This window comes from Terrapene carolina, unplaced genomic scaffold (genome assembly GCF_002925995.2).
Source record: "Terrapene carolina triunguis isolate 2854851 unplaced genomic scaffold, T_m_triunguis-2.0 Scaffold189, whole genome shotgun sequence".
Classification (NCBI taxonomy): domain Eukaryota; kingdom Metazoa; phylum Chordata; order Testudines; family Emydidae; genus Terrapene; species Terrapene triunguis.
In genome coordinates this window covers 13,758,925-13,776,091 of record NW_020664540.1, presented here as the reverse complement: position 1 = coordinate 13,776,091, position 17,167 = coordinate 13,758,925, and the positions used below count along the sequence as shown (strand labels likewise).

At 41.6% G+C, this 17,167-nt stretch overlaps 1 protein-coding gene across 1 annotated transcript; it reads left to right on the top strand.

The window, feature by feature from the left end:
• The first annotated feature begins 494 nt into the window (after positions 1-494).
• On the top strand, positions 495-15,762 carry PSMC6 (proteasome 26S subunit, ATPase 6). The gene is made up of 14 exons (XM_024205473.3): positions 495-623; positions 1,371-1,450; positions 1,813-1,852; positions 2,070-2,122; positions 6,010-6,077; positions 6,584-6,698; positions 7,892-7,979; positions 8,510-8,571; positions 8,660-8,783; positions 9,168-9,229; positions 10,337-10,457; positions 10,554-10,634; positions 12,881-12,952; positions 13,854-15,762. Exons 1-14 carry the CDS (start codon positions 497-499, stop codon positions 13,970-13,972), a joined length of 1,212 nt encoding a protein of 403 aa, XP_024061241.1. The 5' UTR covers positions 495-496; the 3' UTR covers positions 13,973-15,762.
• Positions 15,763-17,167: the final 1,405 nt, after the last annotated feature.

The window sequence follows — 17,167 nt, the reverse complement described above, 5'->3', positions numbered from 1 at the left end:
CGAATTATCTAAATTCGGATTAATCCTGTAGTGTAGACATACCCTTAGTCTGTATCCGCAAGAAGAACAGGAGTCCTTGCGGCAATAAATGTGTTAGTCTCTAAGGTGCCACAAGGACTCCTGTTCCTATTGCTGATGTGTGGCTCTTTTAAAAATGGGTCGATTGATACAACTTTGACTTGGAATCATTTTTACAACGTTTCGAGGCAATGCATTTTTTGCACCCCCCCACCCCCAATGCCCTGCGCTCCTCCCGGCTGTAGCCCGCCTGGGGCTGCCCCTGCCCTGCAATTTGCCTCCCTTTCCTTGAGTCCGCCGGGGTGGCGCTAGGACCCTGGGGGGGTGCGCGGCTGGCGGCGGGCAACGCAGCGCCTCTCTGGCGGCGCCGTTCCCCTCCGCGGCGGCAGGGGGCGCTGTCCGCCCGGGCGGGGGACGGGCGGGCCTGCGTGCGCGGGGCGGGGGGAGGTGGCGGCGCGCGGCCCTGCCCCCGGCGGCCATGGCCCTTCCCGGCATTCCCTATGAGCGGCGCCTGCTCATCATGGCGGACCCGAGAGACAAGGCGCTGCAGGATTACCGCAAGAAGCTGCTGGAGCACAAGGAGATCGACGGGCGCCTCAAGGAGTGTGAGCGCCGCGCGCCGCCGGGCCGGGGGAGAGCGGAGCTGGGGGGCCGGGGCCGCTGCCCGGCCACAGCGCTGGGTCATCGGCCGGGGCGGCCGGGCGGGGGAAGCGGAGCGGCCCGGGGCCCCCGCAGTGGGGAGCGGGCGGAGGGGAGGGGAGCGGCGCGGCCCGGGGGGCGAGGGTGACGGGAGGGGGGAGCGGTTCCGAAGGGGGAAGCTCTTGGGGCGGGGGGGCTGGTAGCGCCTGTGCTGCGGCCCCTGGGTATCCGGAGAGGCTGGGCTGGGGGCTCTGGCCCTGATCCAGTGGGGGGAGGGTTGATCCTCTCCCTGGGGAATCCCCATCCTGGGGGGACATGGCTGGGCCCAAGTGTTCCAGCCCCCCCCCCCATTGGTTATTAGGCAGGGAGGGGTTAGGCCCAGCTGAGCTAACACTGTTCACCCAGGGGCAGGGATATGGGCGTATTGACAAGCGATTGGAGACCCTTGTTTTTCCCATTAGCATCCTCCTAGATTTTGTGGCGGCCTTAGCCTAGGATACCTGGTCTGCAAGCCAGAGTTAATGGCTGGGGATCTGTTCTGGGATAGAGTTACTGCTACCAGCAAGAATAGCTCATTGCTGATTCTCCTGTACTGACTTTACCCAGAAACTGTTAAATGCAGTTATAGCTACTCTGCAAATTGGCCAGCCCTTGCACTTGGTTTCTAGTGGATTAAAGGCGTACCGAATCCTTTTCTCTTCTTTTTTTTTTAGTAAGGGAACAACTGAAAGAGCTTACCAAGCAGTATGAAAAATCTGAAAATGACCTCAAGGCTTTGCAAAGTGTTGGACAGGTAAGCAATAATGACACAACTGTGTATGGCACTGTGCGGTAGGTGAACTGTGCGTAGCAAGTTATTACCACAGATGGATTTAAAATTGAAGGCTATAAATGGGATATGATACCATCAGAGCAAATTTGTGCCATGGTGTGGTCTTTACAGGAGGTAAGTACACAGAGTAGGTGTATTTTTAACAGTTGTTCCTGGTGTATGGGGCAATGAGAAAGAAATAGAATAGTAGGCTTTTCCTATGGAGCAAGAAAAGGGAGTAGAAGGTGACCGGCAGAGATGGAGCTGTGAATTTATGTTAAATATTCTATATTCTAATATAATTTCATAGATGTAGCTAATACTTGTTTCAATTTTTTTCATAGATTGTTGGTGAGGTTCTTAAACAGTTAACAGAAGAGAAATGTAAGTTCCCTAGATGATATGTTTTACTTTTTTGAAACCTCTGGTTTTTAAAATAAGCCAATTAAATTATGATTTTTTTTAAAAAGAATGGAATAGAGCATTATTAATTAGACATCACTCTGAAAATACTGTATAATTGCTACTTATTTTGCACTAGCAATTAGGGGGGTTAAAAAGAGTGTGATCTTGTTTTCTCTGTCATTTTCTCTCTCTCTAGTCATTGTGAAAGCTACAAATGGACCAAGATATGTGGTTGGCTGTCGTCGTCAGGTAACTCTGCTTTGCTTGGATATTTTTAAATGGCTTGCTCTTGTATGTAATTATATGTATTATAGTCATTTTTCTTGTTACGCTTTTAAAGTTAGCAAGTTCGTACTTCACTTTTTAAGCTGCGCTTGGCTAACAACATATAGATGTGGTGCTCTCTGCACCCTAGTGATAGGTAGTGATATGCCAGGAATGCTGGAATGAATTCTTGGGAATAATAAAGCAAAGCGGACACAGTCCAAGATGTTACGCTTTTTTTTTTAGTTTTTCAGCTTGATCCTTCTTATACTTAACTTTATAAGCTATTAAGCCTATTCCAGAACCTCATTCCTTAAATGTTTAGAAACCTTCTAATTTCTATCTTAAATCTACTCATGGCCAGTTTATCCTCATTTGTTCTTCTGCCAAAGTTGTCCTTTAGCTTAAATAGCTCTTCTCCCTCCCTGGTGTTTACCCACTCGATGTATTTTAGAAAGAGCAATCCTTTTCCCTCTCCGCCTTTGTTTTGCCAAGCTCTGCTAGCCAAGCTCTTTTAGTCTCCTCCCATAAGATAGACTTTCCATTCCCCTTATCATCCTAGTAGGACTTCTCTGTACCTGTTCCAATTTGAATTCATCTTTCTTGAATGTGGATGAGCAGAGTTGTCCACAGTATTCCAGATAAGGTCTTAGAAACTTTGACTGTTTGGAAAGGTTTCACTTCCATTGTTAACCACAGGGTCTGCACAACCTCCCTTTGGCTTCCTTTGTGACTTTCCCTTCTCCATCCTAGTTGAAAACTGAATTCATAGTCCAGTGCATTAGGCCTAACTTCATGAAACTGTTTTTTCCCTTGATAGCCTCCCAATCTACCCCATTGACTACTTTTTGTGACAGTCAAAAATCAGCTACAACTCTACTACAGGACATGACTAGCTTTCTCTCTAAATGACCTTGCAGAACCTTTATGCTTTCTGTTCAAGAGTCTGGTGTCTGTCTGCCTAGATTTTATAAGGTGGTTCATTGCTCATGAGATCTGAGTATATTTCACACAAAATAAACCCTCTTCTAAAATAATTCCAATTCTTCCCTATTCCTTGTCAGCAGGAATAAACTTCAAGTTACTCTTGGGATTTTTGTATAAAAATGTGAGATGCTGATTTCGGAGGGTTATTGCAGGAAATGGTTGTCTTTCTCTAGTGTCATTCCTCCACCTTTTTCCTGCTACCTCATATACTTCTATCAAAATGAAAATGAATGAGATGATGCTGTTGCCATAGCCAATGATATGACATTTTAGGCTGCTGGCATTGGAAAGAAAACAGTAAGGGCCTGTCTACACTGCCACTTTACAGCGCTGCAACTTTCTCGCTCAGGGGTGTGAAAAAACACCCCCCTGAGCGCTGCAAGTTTCAGCACTTAAAGTGCCAGTGTAGACAGTGCTGGGAGCCACTCCCCTTGTGGGGGTGGGTTTTTTTACAGCGCTGGGAGAATTCTCTTCCAGCGCTGGTGCCACGACTACACGGCCACGTTAAAGCACTGCCAGCAAAGACATACCCTAACATGGCGCTGTTAGGGACTGTTTACCTGGTAATGGGCCACTAAATGGTATGGACTGAAAATGTGATCCATTTTTGATGTTTAGCAGGGAATAGCCATCTGATGTTGGGTTTTTTGTTTTAAATCTACTTTCCAAGATGTCTTTTAAGTCACTTTTTATGTAGGGCCTGTTCATTGAAAGTGGTCTGAATTGTAGAACCAGCAGAGGGAGTACAAATTAATCCCTAGTTGGTGGTCGATACATACTTTATGTAGAAAACAGGAAGTGAAAAGAAATACCCTTAAATTTCAAGTTTCATATGTATCTTCTAAATAGAGGATGACAAAATTGGTAGAGGGTGAAAAGTCACGTTTCCAAGAAGATATAAACAATGTTACACTTCTGGTTTTTTTTTTAAATCAAATCTGCCAGTAACTTCTGAATATATAAAATATGCTGTCTAATTTAGTGTTTTTAATATTCTTGGAAGGAGGCAGCCATTATTGAGACTTCTGACATATAATCCTAACATATTCTCCCATATTTAGAAAAATCTAAAGCAGAAAGAAGACAATGTGACTTAATATTAGTATCTGAGTTGATCTCCACTAGAAAGGAAAGAAACCAAACCTCATTATAGATATTAACTTTACCCTCGTTTGATTGCAGTGATCCAAACACTAAAGTAACTGCATAGTTTTTAACGATTATTCCCTAGACAGTTCCGTACAGCACAGGCCCACTTCTTGTAAATGGTGCAGCAGGATGAACAATGAATTTTCTAAGGGCCTACAACATTAAATATACCTTATTTTTGGGCATGGAAGGGTTGATGTTGATGGGCTAGCTCAGGGGTCGGCAACCTTTCAGAAGTGGTGTGCCGAGTCTTCATTTATTCACTCTAATTTAAGGTTTCGCGTGCCAGTAACACGTTTTAACGTTTTTAGAAGGTCTCTCTATAAGTCTATAATATATAACTAAACTATTGTTGTATGTAAAGTAAATAAGGTTTTTAAATGTTTAAGAAGCTTCATTTAAAATTAAATTAAAATGCAGAGCCCCCGAACCGGTGGCCAGGACCCAGGCAGTTTGAGTGCCACTGAAAATCAGCTCGCGTGCCACCTTCGGCACACGTGCCATAGGTTGGCTACCCCTAGGCTAGCGTTTGTCTGGATAATAAAGTTGTAATTCTTGAATAAAAAAACTTCTTGTAAAATGCCAAGAGCCTAAGCATTACACCAAACAATCAACATGTATTTATCCATCACTGTTCCCAAAATGGTGAAATATCAAGGGAAATAATTTCCTGTGTATGGTACAGGTGCAGATGAGCGCTAATTTACTTGGTGCAAGTGGGTCTGCCAAGTATGGGGAGTGGCAGGGTTCTGATTAAGGCAGGATATAATGCTTTAATTGGTCCTTTTTTGTAAAATTTGTAATTATGTTGCAAGTTGATTTTGTGTGAGGGGTGAAGTACCATCATGGGTCAGGAATGGTCTAAGCAACAGGAAGCAGAGTGTAGGACGGGGTGGGCAAACTACGGGTTGCGAGCTCCCGCTGGGTCGGGGGCCGCACCACGCGGCTCGGCCCCGCTCCGCCAGGGGTGCTGGGTCGGGGGCCGCACCACTCGGCCCCGCTCCACCGGGGCGCTGGGTCGGGGGCGTTGGCTCGGGGTCTGGACCATGCGGCTTGGCCCCGCTCCGGCCGGGGCGCTGGGTCAGGGGCCGCACCACGTGGCTCCTGGAAGCTGTGGCATGGCCCCGCTCCAGCTCCTACACGCTCCAATGGGAGCTGCAGGGGCGGTGCCTGCAGATGGGGCAGCGTGCAGAGCCGCCTGGCCGCGTTTCCGCGTAGGACCCGGAGCTGCTTCCGGGAGCCACTTGAGCGCTGCTCAGAGCCTGCCCCCTGAGCCTCTCCTGCCCAGTCCTGATCCCCCTCCTGCCCTCCAAACCCCTGACTCCCAGCCCAGAACACCCTCCAAACCCCAAACTCCTCATTCCCAGCCCCACCCCAGAGCCCTCACCCCCTCCTGCACCCCAACCCCAATTTTGTGAGCATTCATGGCCCGCCATACAATTTCTATTCCCTGATGTGGCCCTTGGGCCAAAAAGTTTGCCCACCCCTGGTGTAGGAAGACATGGTCAGCAAAACTGCCTGCCCGAATTGCAGTGGAAGTGGAAACCACTAGATTCCCCTTGATCAGCTCTCTTCACGTGTGTCTGAGGAAGAAGGGAAGGTCACCATCTGAATCCTTGCTGAGACCAAACACTTTTTCTGTCATACCAAACAAGAACAATTACTGCAGAAATATAGAATTCCATCACTTTGCTGTTTGAGTCAATTTCTAATAGAAAAATCTTTTGTGAAACTAGCTTGACAAAAGTAAGCTGAAGCCTGGGACGAGAGTTGCTCTGGACATGACCACACTAACTATTATGAGGTAAGCTTTTGCCACCAAGATTTTTTTTTTCTTTATGTGAAGGATAGAGTTGGTCTAAATATGTTGCAGATATTAGGTATGAATAATAAATCTTGTACTGCTTTAAAAATTCTTCCAAATACATATATACATTATATAGGCAAATGCTTCCAGGGTGGTCTTACAGATTTGAGAGCTGATCAAAATGTTTTGTTTGAAATTTACTTTTTAGTCAAAACAAACTTCTGTGAGAAATGTCTGTTTTTGTCAGTTTGGGGTATTTTGTTGAATTCCCCCCCCCCCCCCCAAGTTTAATTTTTGAAAAGTTTCTGACTGCCAGTCTTCAAGTTTTATTGCAAAGATGAAAAAATGTTTATTACTAAATTTTGAGGGAATTTTTTTGTCAATTTTTCACAGGGGAAACAAGCATTTGCCAACCAGCGCTAAGATTTATTTAAATGACTGAGTATACAGTGTTTGCAGAATGAAAAGATAACATCTGTTTTATTAATACTCAAATGCTACAGATACTTGCCAAGGGAAGTGGATCCATTGGTTTACAATATGTCTCATGAAGATCCTGGGAATGTTTCTTATTCCGAGATTGGAGGGTTATCGGAACAAATCAGGGAGCTAAGAGAGGTACTGAATGTTTAATTACAGAAATACTTACTGAATAGAGGTACACCTCTACCCCAATATAACGCTGTCTTCAGGAGCCAAAAAATCTTACCGCGTTATAGGTGAAACCGCGTTATATCGAACTTGCTTTGATCCGCCGGAGTGCGCAGCCCCGCCCCCCCGGAGCGCTGCTTTACCGCGTTATGTCCGAATTCATGTTATATCGGGTCGCGTTATAGGGATAGAGGTGTATCTGCTCTGAGGAAAAATTGTACTTCATGTTGTGCCAGGTGGGTTGAAAGGTCTAAAAAGTCTAATACATGCTATTTAAAGATGATCAGGAAAGGTTTATATACTGATAGTTTTCTGACGGGAGGGGGAGGGTTTTCGTTTCCGTGCCATAAGCATGTAGATGATAATGTTATATCATGTTTTTAATCTTAAACAATCATGAGACTGGATATTAAAGAATAGCATTATTTGCACCTTATTAACTTCATGTAGGAAGGAGAGCTTTTAGGACACTATTTAAAAATACTTTTTGATCTCCGTTAATGTACATAGTGCTCAACATAGCCTCTGAAAGAACAGGGGCCTAGACCAGATTGCAGGCAATCTGGCTCTGAGGAATATAACGTGCACGTCTACAATTCAGGTACAAAAGGGTGTGGAGATGCAAATGAGATGAACATTGGGAGGCTAGACTAAAATAGGTGGGTTTGAAGGATGCTTCCAAGTCGAGGGGGTGTCATGAAGTAAAAGTGCAACACACGATGGAAGAGAACGACAAAGGGCCAAATTCTAGTCTTTGCACTGGAGTAACTATTGAAATGAGTTACTCTGGATATTCATGTGTATGACTGGGGGCAGAACTTTGTCTAAAGGAGCAAGTTACAGGAAGGTTTAGACAAGACGTCGGAAGGATTGGAATAAGAGCAGAGACGGAGTTGTGCAGATCCTCAGATTTAATCCATAAAACAGGCAAAGGAAAAACTCCCTGACAGCATTTCTATAGCTAACACTTTCTGATCCTGTAGAAAGAGATTGTGCTTGCTGGGATTAGTAGTGTCTTGTAGAAGAAAAGAATGAAGATATCGGGAAATCCATACCTATATATTGTACCATAAATATATATACCATAGCATCTAAGCATACAGTAATATAGTCAAGGATCTCTTTAAAACTAAACACTACTTACCTACCTCTTTTCTCAGGTAATAGAGTTACCGCTTACAAATCCAGAATTATTTCAGCGTGTGGGAATTATACCTCCAAAAGGCTGCTTGCTGTATGGCCCACCAGGTGAGTACACGTCTGTAGCTGCCTTTCATTTCCAGTTTTGAGTTCTGTCCATAATTAAGGCAGAATGAGACTTCGTGTCCATAAACCTATTATCTAGGTATCTGAATTTCAGTTCTCCTTACAACAGTAGTCTCTCAACTTTTTACCTTGCACCCCCCGTTACCACGTCCATGGCCCCCTGGGGCCGGGAGCGGGAATGCAGCTCTGAGAGTGGGGGACCTGGACAGGGATAAGGGGGCCACAGCTGGGGGGGGGGCCGCCCCCCCCCCCCCGGGTGTGGGGCCAGCAACTGGGGAACAGGGACGGAGCTGGGTGGCGTTCGCTCCCTGTGGGGGCTGGCCTGGGCTCCAGCTGCGTTCCTCCGTTCCACAGTTTGGGGGCCTCTGCCTTACAATATAATTAGTGCTGAGCTGCCCCCCTTGGAAACCTGTTGCTGTATTCTATTATACTTCTACCCTTGAAATATATTTCAGTCTGTAACTTTAGCGATTGGTCTACAAGTTGAACAGCTTCAATCTCTGTCTGTCCAGGTACTGGGAAAACACTACTAGCCAGAGCTGTTGCAAGCCAACTGGACTGCAATTTCTTAAAGGTAAAACAATGGCATTCTTTTCAAATAGTGACGGTCCCTCGGGTTGTACTTCAGTCTGTTTGCTCATGTTACTGTTCATTTTCAACAGGTCGTGTCTAGTTCTATTGTAGACAAGTACATTGGTGAAAGCGCTCGGTTGATCAGAGAAATGTTCAACTATGCCAGAGATCATCAGCCATGTATCATTTTCATGGATGAAATAGATGCTATTGGTAAGGCTAATGGACTGTAAGATGGCTAAAGTCTCTTGTGATTATTTAAGCCAGCTCTGAAGTAATAGTCTTGCTTTTCTTAAAAAGGTTAATACAAAGTTGATTGTCAGGGAACCTTTCTGTGCGGAATTAACAGGGTAGAGGAGATCTCTCCTTTCAACTTGCTTCTGGAGCCCATTACAGCTAACTTAAAATGAGACCTGTTTGCATTTGGCTTGGATCTTTGACCAAGATACATAGCACTCTTAAACATGCATTTAACTTTACCTAACACTTAATTTGATTTTTAGTATTTTAACATTTATTTAGCTCAGAAACCATTTTGATGCTTAAAAAAAAAAAAAAAAAAGTACAGGTAACTTCCAAATTTAATATATATTATAGGTGGCCGTCGTTTCTCTGAGGGAACTTCAGCTGATAGAGAAATTCAGAGAACCCTAATGGAGGTAAATGTCTAATATGTAATCTTTTATAGTAAAGAGGAAAATAGATGTGCAAATCCATATATTATCCAGATTGTTAGAACGGTTGCTGTGCTAATGTCATGTTAAAAGCGAACTGAGATACTTCACTAAAAAAATGCAGTTAAAACGGTTTGAGATCCAAAATGCATAGGCCACGTATTTGTATGTAATTAACTTCAAAAGTGATTTGAGAGCCTCTTTCTGCCAAGACTTAAGCTCAGGCTTCTGCGCTTCGTCCACAAGAACTGACTACACCGACACTTAACGCACCTTGTTTAGATGTTGGAGGACATCAACTCTTTTAAGGGAAAAACCTCCCTGCAGAATCTCTCTGCAGGTTAGAGGCTTTCTGTTCAAAAGATATCTAAAGTTAAAAACACACATTGTCTTCAATTTGGGATATTAAATACAACGGTGAACTAAGGTAATTGGAAACGGAACACTCAATCATGTTAAGAGAATTAAAAAATAAATAAATCAGTAACACAATTCTTAGTAAGAATTCTAGGTCTGATTAGTGTGCGTGATCCCACTGGTCTGGTTTGTTTTCCCAGCCCAAAAAGAATGCGTATTAAGCAAATATATCTGCCTCACTTGTAGTATAAAATAATCACAAAGAATAGAGGTTTGAGTTTTCCATAGCAGAACTGGATATATCTAATGAAATGTCTTCAGGGGTGATTGAATATTCTAGGAGCTCTTCTGCAAACATAGTTTGTGTGAATCATCCTATATTGAAAGTATAACTGCCAATCACTGGCTTTTAGTATTTGGAGTTAAAAAGAGAGAGAATGCAAGGTGACTAGAATGTTGCAATCTTCCATTTTTGAGCTGTTTTGTTCCTACTTTTTGTCCAATTTTTTTTAAAGTTTTCCTTTATGGAATATATGGGGAGCTGTGGTATTCTTGGATCATCACAGTTAAGAATCGGGTAGCATCGTTTTAGGATTGTTTCCATCGCTCCTTTTATCTGTAATGATCACTAGTGAAAATGAAGTGTGTGGAAGATGGTGTGAGCTATTAGATTTATGAACACGTTAAGTTTTAAAAAAATTCCTTGTTTTAAAAAAAAATGTCAATTTCCTCTAGTTATTGAATCAAATGGATGGATTTGACACTCTGCACAGAGTTAAAATGATCATGGCTACAAATAGACCAGACACTTTGGATCCTGCATTGCTGCGTCCGGGAAGACTGGATAGAAAAATCCGTGAGTTGACATCTTCATTCTTAAATGCATGTGTAATTCTGAATTACCCTTGTTCACCCATTTTAATTAAAAAAAACCCCAACCCTCTCTTTTTAGATATTGATTTACCAAATGAACAAGCCAGATTAGATATATTGAAGATTCATGCAGGTCCTATCACTAAACATGGTGAAATAGGTAAGTACGCGAGCTGCTTAAATATTTCTCCCGAGTGTAAAAGTGAGGGGAAGGTGAATTGGTTACTGGTTACCCTAACACCTACCTTCCCAAAAATGTTCCTCAGTATTTCTTAAATAGATCCATACTGAACCATTGGTGAACCTCACTTTGTAAAAATATGAGGGTTAGGGATATAGTAACCCTCCTAAATTTGGCTACGAATCAGAGAAACTGTCTGATTTACATCTGGTTGGACTCTTTCCATTGTATCATGGAAGACCTTGCTGTAAGCAAACATTCCCATTTGTCCAAAAAAAAAATAAAAAAAAATTAAACCTTAGAACCATATATGGGTCTGAAAACAAACAAGGGTATTTCTGTCCAAAAGGAAAACTCTGAAAGTTCTGAGCAACTGAAAAGTGGGTTTTACATGGAAATCTTTTTAATTGCAGCAGTATTGCTGTTAGGTTGTGCTGTAACTGTGGCTTGAAAAAGAATGCACTTGCCATTAAGGAGTAGGGCACATTTTATCTGGGACATGGGTGGGAGAGGCAGCTACACAGTGAAACTGACAAGATTCTGGTCAGTTATGTTACTGCAGACTGACCAGAATCTTGTTGGCTTCCCTCTGAGATTGCCTTGAGGAAATCTGTGAGAAGCAGCCGAGACACTGTGAAGTTATCAGGAACTTGGGGGTGGGGTGGAGAAGAGGACATGAAAACAGGAAGGAAGAGAGACTGAGAATAGCACACCTCTTCACTACTGATGGAGGGCTTTTCCCCTGCCTGTTGTTTCCAAGAGATGTGAGATGGGAAGAGGAAGAGTCTCCCCCTCACAGGAAGAAGAGAGAGGAGCTCAGTGTCAGACACCTACTACCTAAAGCTGATACAAAAGAGAACTGTGAAGTTGAATCGAGAGAGCACCTGAAAGAAACCCCAGTGTACCCTTTTCAAGAAACCAGATAGGAGCATGAGCAGTACTAAGCTCTTTAGCAGGGTACTGTCTAGTTCAGGGGTCGGCAACCTTTCAGAAGTGGTGTGCCGAGTCTTCATTTATTCACTCTAATTTAAGGTTTCGCGTGCCAGTAATACATTTTAACCTTTTTAGAAGGTCTCTCTCTATAAGTCTATAATATAGAACTAAACTATTGTTGTATGTAAAGTAAATAAGGTTTTAAAAATGTTTAAGAAGCTTCATTTAAAATTAAATTAAAATGCAGAGCCCCCCGGACCGGTGGCCAGGACCCGGGCAGTGTGAGTGCCACTGAAAATCAGCTCGCGTGCTGCCTTCGGCACGCGTGCCATAGGTTGCCTACCCCGGTCTAGTTCTTGGACCCAGTGTGAGGGACACCTGTTTTTTGTATCAGTGTCTGGTCAGTAGGTGTCAGACGTCTCAAGCCTTGGCTGTAACTTTTAAAATTCTTTGTGAAGATAAGTAATCTGCAAACTGTTTCCATTTTTGTGATCTTACAAATGTATGTAGATTTGCTAGACTAGAATGCCACTTAATTACAGTAATGATATAGCTATGGCTCAGGTGGAAATATTAGTTCCAAGTTTTCAGATTCTTAACATAAAATAAAAATACCATTTCAGCTAGTGTCTTGTGGTGTTCATAATGAAAAGGGAAATTATTTTGAAAAGTTTTTGGTAAAAATCAGATTTGTGGTTTAAGATACTTGAATTTAAGTTATGGGAAAAATGATTTAATTCAGATTCTCAGTATTTTGTACCTCCAACTCAAAATTGAATATGCAGTCAAAAATTTGATGGAAATCTGAAATGCACAGAACTTGTGAACTTATACCCTAGAAACTGTAACCTAGCTACACACTTTGTGGATGTGTAATAATAGCAGATAGTGCTTTTAACACTACTTTTTTTTTTTTAAGTCCATTGGCCTAGGGGGCCAAGTTATGGTTATTGTGGGAATAATAAATGTTGAAATTAATTTTATTCAGATGCATCTAAATCTCAACTATAACATTGATTTAACATACAACTTTTATATTTAATTCTGTGTATGTACGTTCAAATTAGTAATTTTTAAATAAAATAAACCCAAAACAATTATATCTAGATTTCTATGTTAATGGGGGAATAACATAGCTGGTAAATACAATCATCAAGGTAGCTAACTTTTTCACTTGCACTGAGAAGCAAAGTAGAATGTTCAGGGTTTTTTTTTATAGCTGATGCTGCACTCCAATGGAACACAAACTACTTTGTACTTCTAGTTAATTGGCATTCTTGTTTTGTTAATAGATTATGAAGCAATTGTGAAGCTTTCAGATGGCTTTAATGGAGCGGATTTGAGAAATGTCTGTACTGAAGCAGGTAAGAGGCTCCTCACTTGTATTCATTTGCTCAGTTCTTAATTTTGATGTGCTGAATCTTGCTATAAATGTTAAATATTCATGACTAGTTTCTCTGATCTGTTCTTAGTATAATAGATGAACATGAGGTTCATAAACATTTCATTGTTTTAAATGCATTCATTCTTGAGGGTCGTCTAGCATTTACATTTTTTACATCAGTGGCTGGAAACTTAGGTTAACATAATAGTGAGTTTCACTGGTAAGTTTCAAAGCACTATAAAAATTAATCTCTTGAAACTGGCATTGTGGTCAAATGCACACTGGAAAGGATCTGTACATATGCCCATACACCTTAAAAGTGTGGGGAGAAGTAGTAAGATGAAGTTCCCTGAAACTGGATGAAACATGTCTATCCAACTTGGACAAAAATCTGCTTTTTTAAAATATTTCTTTACGGCTTATACCAGTACAGAAAGTAGTATAGAAAATGAGTTTTTTGGGATCTCTCTCTCTCTCCTATGTGTTCCTGCCTTATTCTTCTTGAGAAAATATTGTCCACTCAGGGCTTGTCTACACTGGGAAGCTAACTGGTGTAGCTGTAATGGAATAATTATACCTCTATAGCTAAGCTGATATAACAGCCCTGTGTGGATGCTTCTTGCCTGAATAAAAGTGACTTTATTCCAGAATAATTACTCTGCTTCCAAACATATCTGAGGTGCATGAAAAGAAATACAAAACTGATTAAAGTTACTCACTGAATCTCCATATGGAATATGTAATTTTTAACTTTGATCCTTTCAATGTTATTTTAATTACGAAGTGATAGACTTTATGGAATGTTTCAGTCCTATATTATTGCTGCGAGTAACACTAACTCTCTGTAAATATCTAGCAATTTCTCAAATTGTTCTTCACAGGTATGTTTGCAATTCGTGCTGATCATGACTTCGTAGTTCAGGAAGACTTCATGAAAGCTGTTAGAAAAGTAGCTGATTCTAAGAAGCTGGAGTCTAAACTGGATTACAAACCTGTTTAAATTAACCAGATAGTTAATGATCGACTGCACAGGAGATATTGGATTAATGTATAGAAGAAGAGAAATAATGTACCTCTTGGCTATGATCTTATTACAAGTGTATGTATAACACCATAAGCAAGTAATTGATGCTAGTTACAAGTCGGCTACAGAAGTGTGTTCTGTACAGTTCTGAAAATGTGGCATTCATTGCAGCCCAAGTTAAGGAGTGAGATGTGTTCTCATAACAATTACTGTGTGAATTTATAAACATACCCAAATGGTTGAACTTAGCAAATTTTAAGAAAGTCAGTGCATTTCCTGGCATTTTATATCATTTTCCTTTAAACAGTTGAATAAAACTTCTTTAAGTCTTTCATATGTACCTCCTCTCTACCTCTTTAGATAAGAGCATTCATTATAGTTCTTTAGGTACTTAAAGTGCTACTTATCTCTGATATTAATGATCATGTTCCATTTAGGCATGTATTTTGATAAACAATCTATACAAAATTCTCTACTGGTAAAACTGGTGTGTCAGATACAATGTACCTAAAACACAAGTTAGGAAATGTAATCTAATGAGCTCTTAATAGTGTGTAACAATTTCATGTTGCCTGTCCATGTGGAAGAGGGTAGGGTACTATTTTTGTTTCAAGATTCCACTGTTGAAACCTGGGGAAGGGATTCAGTTGGAACTAAAACGTAAATGATCATTGCTCAAAATGCATTAACTAAACAAAATATTTGTTATAGCCTGATTTCGGTTAGCACAGTTCTTTTAAAAGGTTCATATATACTTCTCTGAAAGTGCCACATCCTAGATGTTTGTAGGTAACCTACACAGCCAAATAGCATTTTGATTTTTATAAAAACCACTTAACTCAGTGTTTAAAGAATAACAGTATCGGGGCCTCAATCTAGTACTACTAAAACTGTCAAGCAGGTGAGGCTTAATTTATTTTGGTTTAGATACCTTTGTAAAAACAGCTCTCCTCCCACTAGGCGATCCAAGTCACTTTTTAAAATATGTCTCTCACTCCACCTTCCCAGCTGTCATTTCTGTCATATAGCAACTGAGACTATCCTCCATAAACTAGTAAAACTGTATCATCTAAACTACACTGTTTTGGGAGTGGCAGGGAGATGTATGGAATACACAGAGAGGGCTAAGTATTGTTCTGCTGTGGATTGTAACGGTGTAACGGGCCAGAATTTGGCCTGCTGCCTAATACCTCCACATGTACTGGGAACTGTTTACTGCAGCTGCTAATTTGAGTAATCATTCAAGCACCATAAAACAGCTTTAACTCAGAAGCCAAGGAGTGCTTTGTTCACGCAGTTCAGCACATCGCATCAATGTGGATTTTTTTCATTCCACTTTTGATGTGTGTCGGGAAAGGTTTTCCATAGTGCTTGTATTTTACTTCAACTTTTGGGTAAATTTTACAAACATCACAAGAGTGATGCTTCTGTATGTATTAAGACTCCATTTTTTGGCCACTTCTGACTCCCCCAACTCGATTATTCTGTGCCTATCCAACTCCCAAACAAGTTAGATTAAATTTTCTAAAGCCATGCCATTTCAGTTTGCCTTATGTGCCAGTACAGAATGAACTGTAGTACTATCCTTGTTTAAACCACGAAAGAGCTTTTAATAAACTAGTTTAAAATAAAGAACTGAAACTACTGCAATGCACAGGCAACAGTATTTTGATAAGTGGATACAACAAGCTAATGATTATCATTACATATGAAAGAGCATGCATGTTTATCTCAATGTAATAGTAAAACAGGCTTGTACAACATTACCTTGTCTATAGTGTCAGTGGTATAAAATGTCAGTGTCAATTTATTTCCATTATGAAACCACTCTGAATAGGGCCAGATGTCCAATATGCATGGTTAAATGCTGCTGTTACAGAAAGTCTAAATGTATTTAGAAACAATTAGATGAAAGTTTAATAAAATGGAATAGATCTACAGCCATCTTATAATATATACAAATTTGTTACATGAGTTTGGAGATGATGAACGGGATAGGTAGAGAAACTGATTCCTAGATCACTACATTCTAACTAAAACCCTCTTATGCTCAAGCTAAAACATAGCATGTTACAAAGATCCATATATCTCTTGTGCATACAACTGAATGTCTGTCTGCTGTTTTGCTAATACCTAAGTTGTTTTAGTCACTTCACTGTGAGCAAATCCTCCCTTCAGCATTGAGGTCAGTAGACATATTTGGTTCCTGGCTGTGAAGCAGAGCAAATAGGCAAGATTTGTTCAAGTGAGGTGGCAAGAGCAGAATACAGTAGAACCCCATTTATCTGACTCTCCATATTCTGGCTCTCCGCAGTAACCAAACAACCAGGACTCCAGGGCCAAAAGTGGGTGATCTCTCCTGTGGCTGCTAGAAGGTGCTGCAACAACGCACTTTCCCTTTCTCTGGATTTTTGATCTGATCTGGCCCCAGTCCCGATTAGATCCGATAAATGGGGTTCTGCTTTAGTTATTTCCTTTTGAAGGGTAGTGCCTAAGGCTAATATCTTTGCTGCAACTACACACTCACAGCTGGCCTGTGTCAGCTGACTTTGGCTTGTGGGGCTCAGACTGCAGGGCTGTAAAACTGCTATGTAGATGTTTGGGCTGGGGCTGGAGCCCAGGCTCTGGGACCCTCCCCCCTTGTGGGGTCCCAGAGCTTGAGCTCCAGTCTGTGCCCAAATGCCTATATAGCAGTTTTACAACCCTGCAGTCTGAGTCCCACAAGCCTGAGTCAAGTTAGTTGCAATGTAGACATACCCCAAGAGGCCCAGTCATGGACCAGGACTCTCCTGGGCTAGGTGCTGTACATGCAGTGAACAAAGAAACAATTCCTGCCCCAAAGAGTTTACAATCTAAGGAAAAGATGAGAAAATAGGTGGACACAGACAGCTGGGATGGACAAGGAAACATTGAGTCCATGTTGGTCAGCATGATAGGCAGGGATCACAGCCCACCATTTGCCTATTTATTTATTTGTAGGCATAGTAGTAAACGTTTGAAGGAGGACAATGAGATAGCTTTGTGGATATTTACAGGGAGCTCCTCCCACAGATGAGGCAGCACTGGGGAAAGCACAAAGGGGAAAATTTAACGGGTTATTCAGGCTGGTATCATTGGCTGATCAGAGCAGGAGTTGATATCTTTATAGCATATGAAATGACAGGTAGGTAG

What these genes read in the sequence shown, in the direction of transcription:
- PSMC6 (XM_024205473.3), top strand. Translation starts at nt 497, where the DNA reads ATGGCCCTTCCCGGCATTCCCTATGAGCGGCGCCTGCTCATCATGGCG. An exon ending in TGGTTGGCTGTCGTCGTCAG is followed by an intron (nt 2,123 to 6,009) that starts GTAACTCTGCTT and finishes TTGTGAAACTAG; the next exon opens with CTTGACAAAAGTAAGCTGAA. An exon ending in GGATGAAATAGATGCTATTG is followed by an intron (nt 8,784 to 9,167) that starts GTAAGGCTAATG and finishes TATATATTATAG; the next exon opens with GTGGCCGTCGTTTCTCTGAG.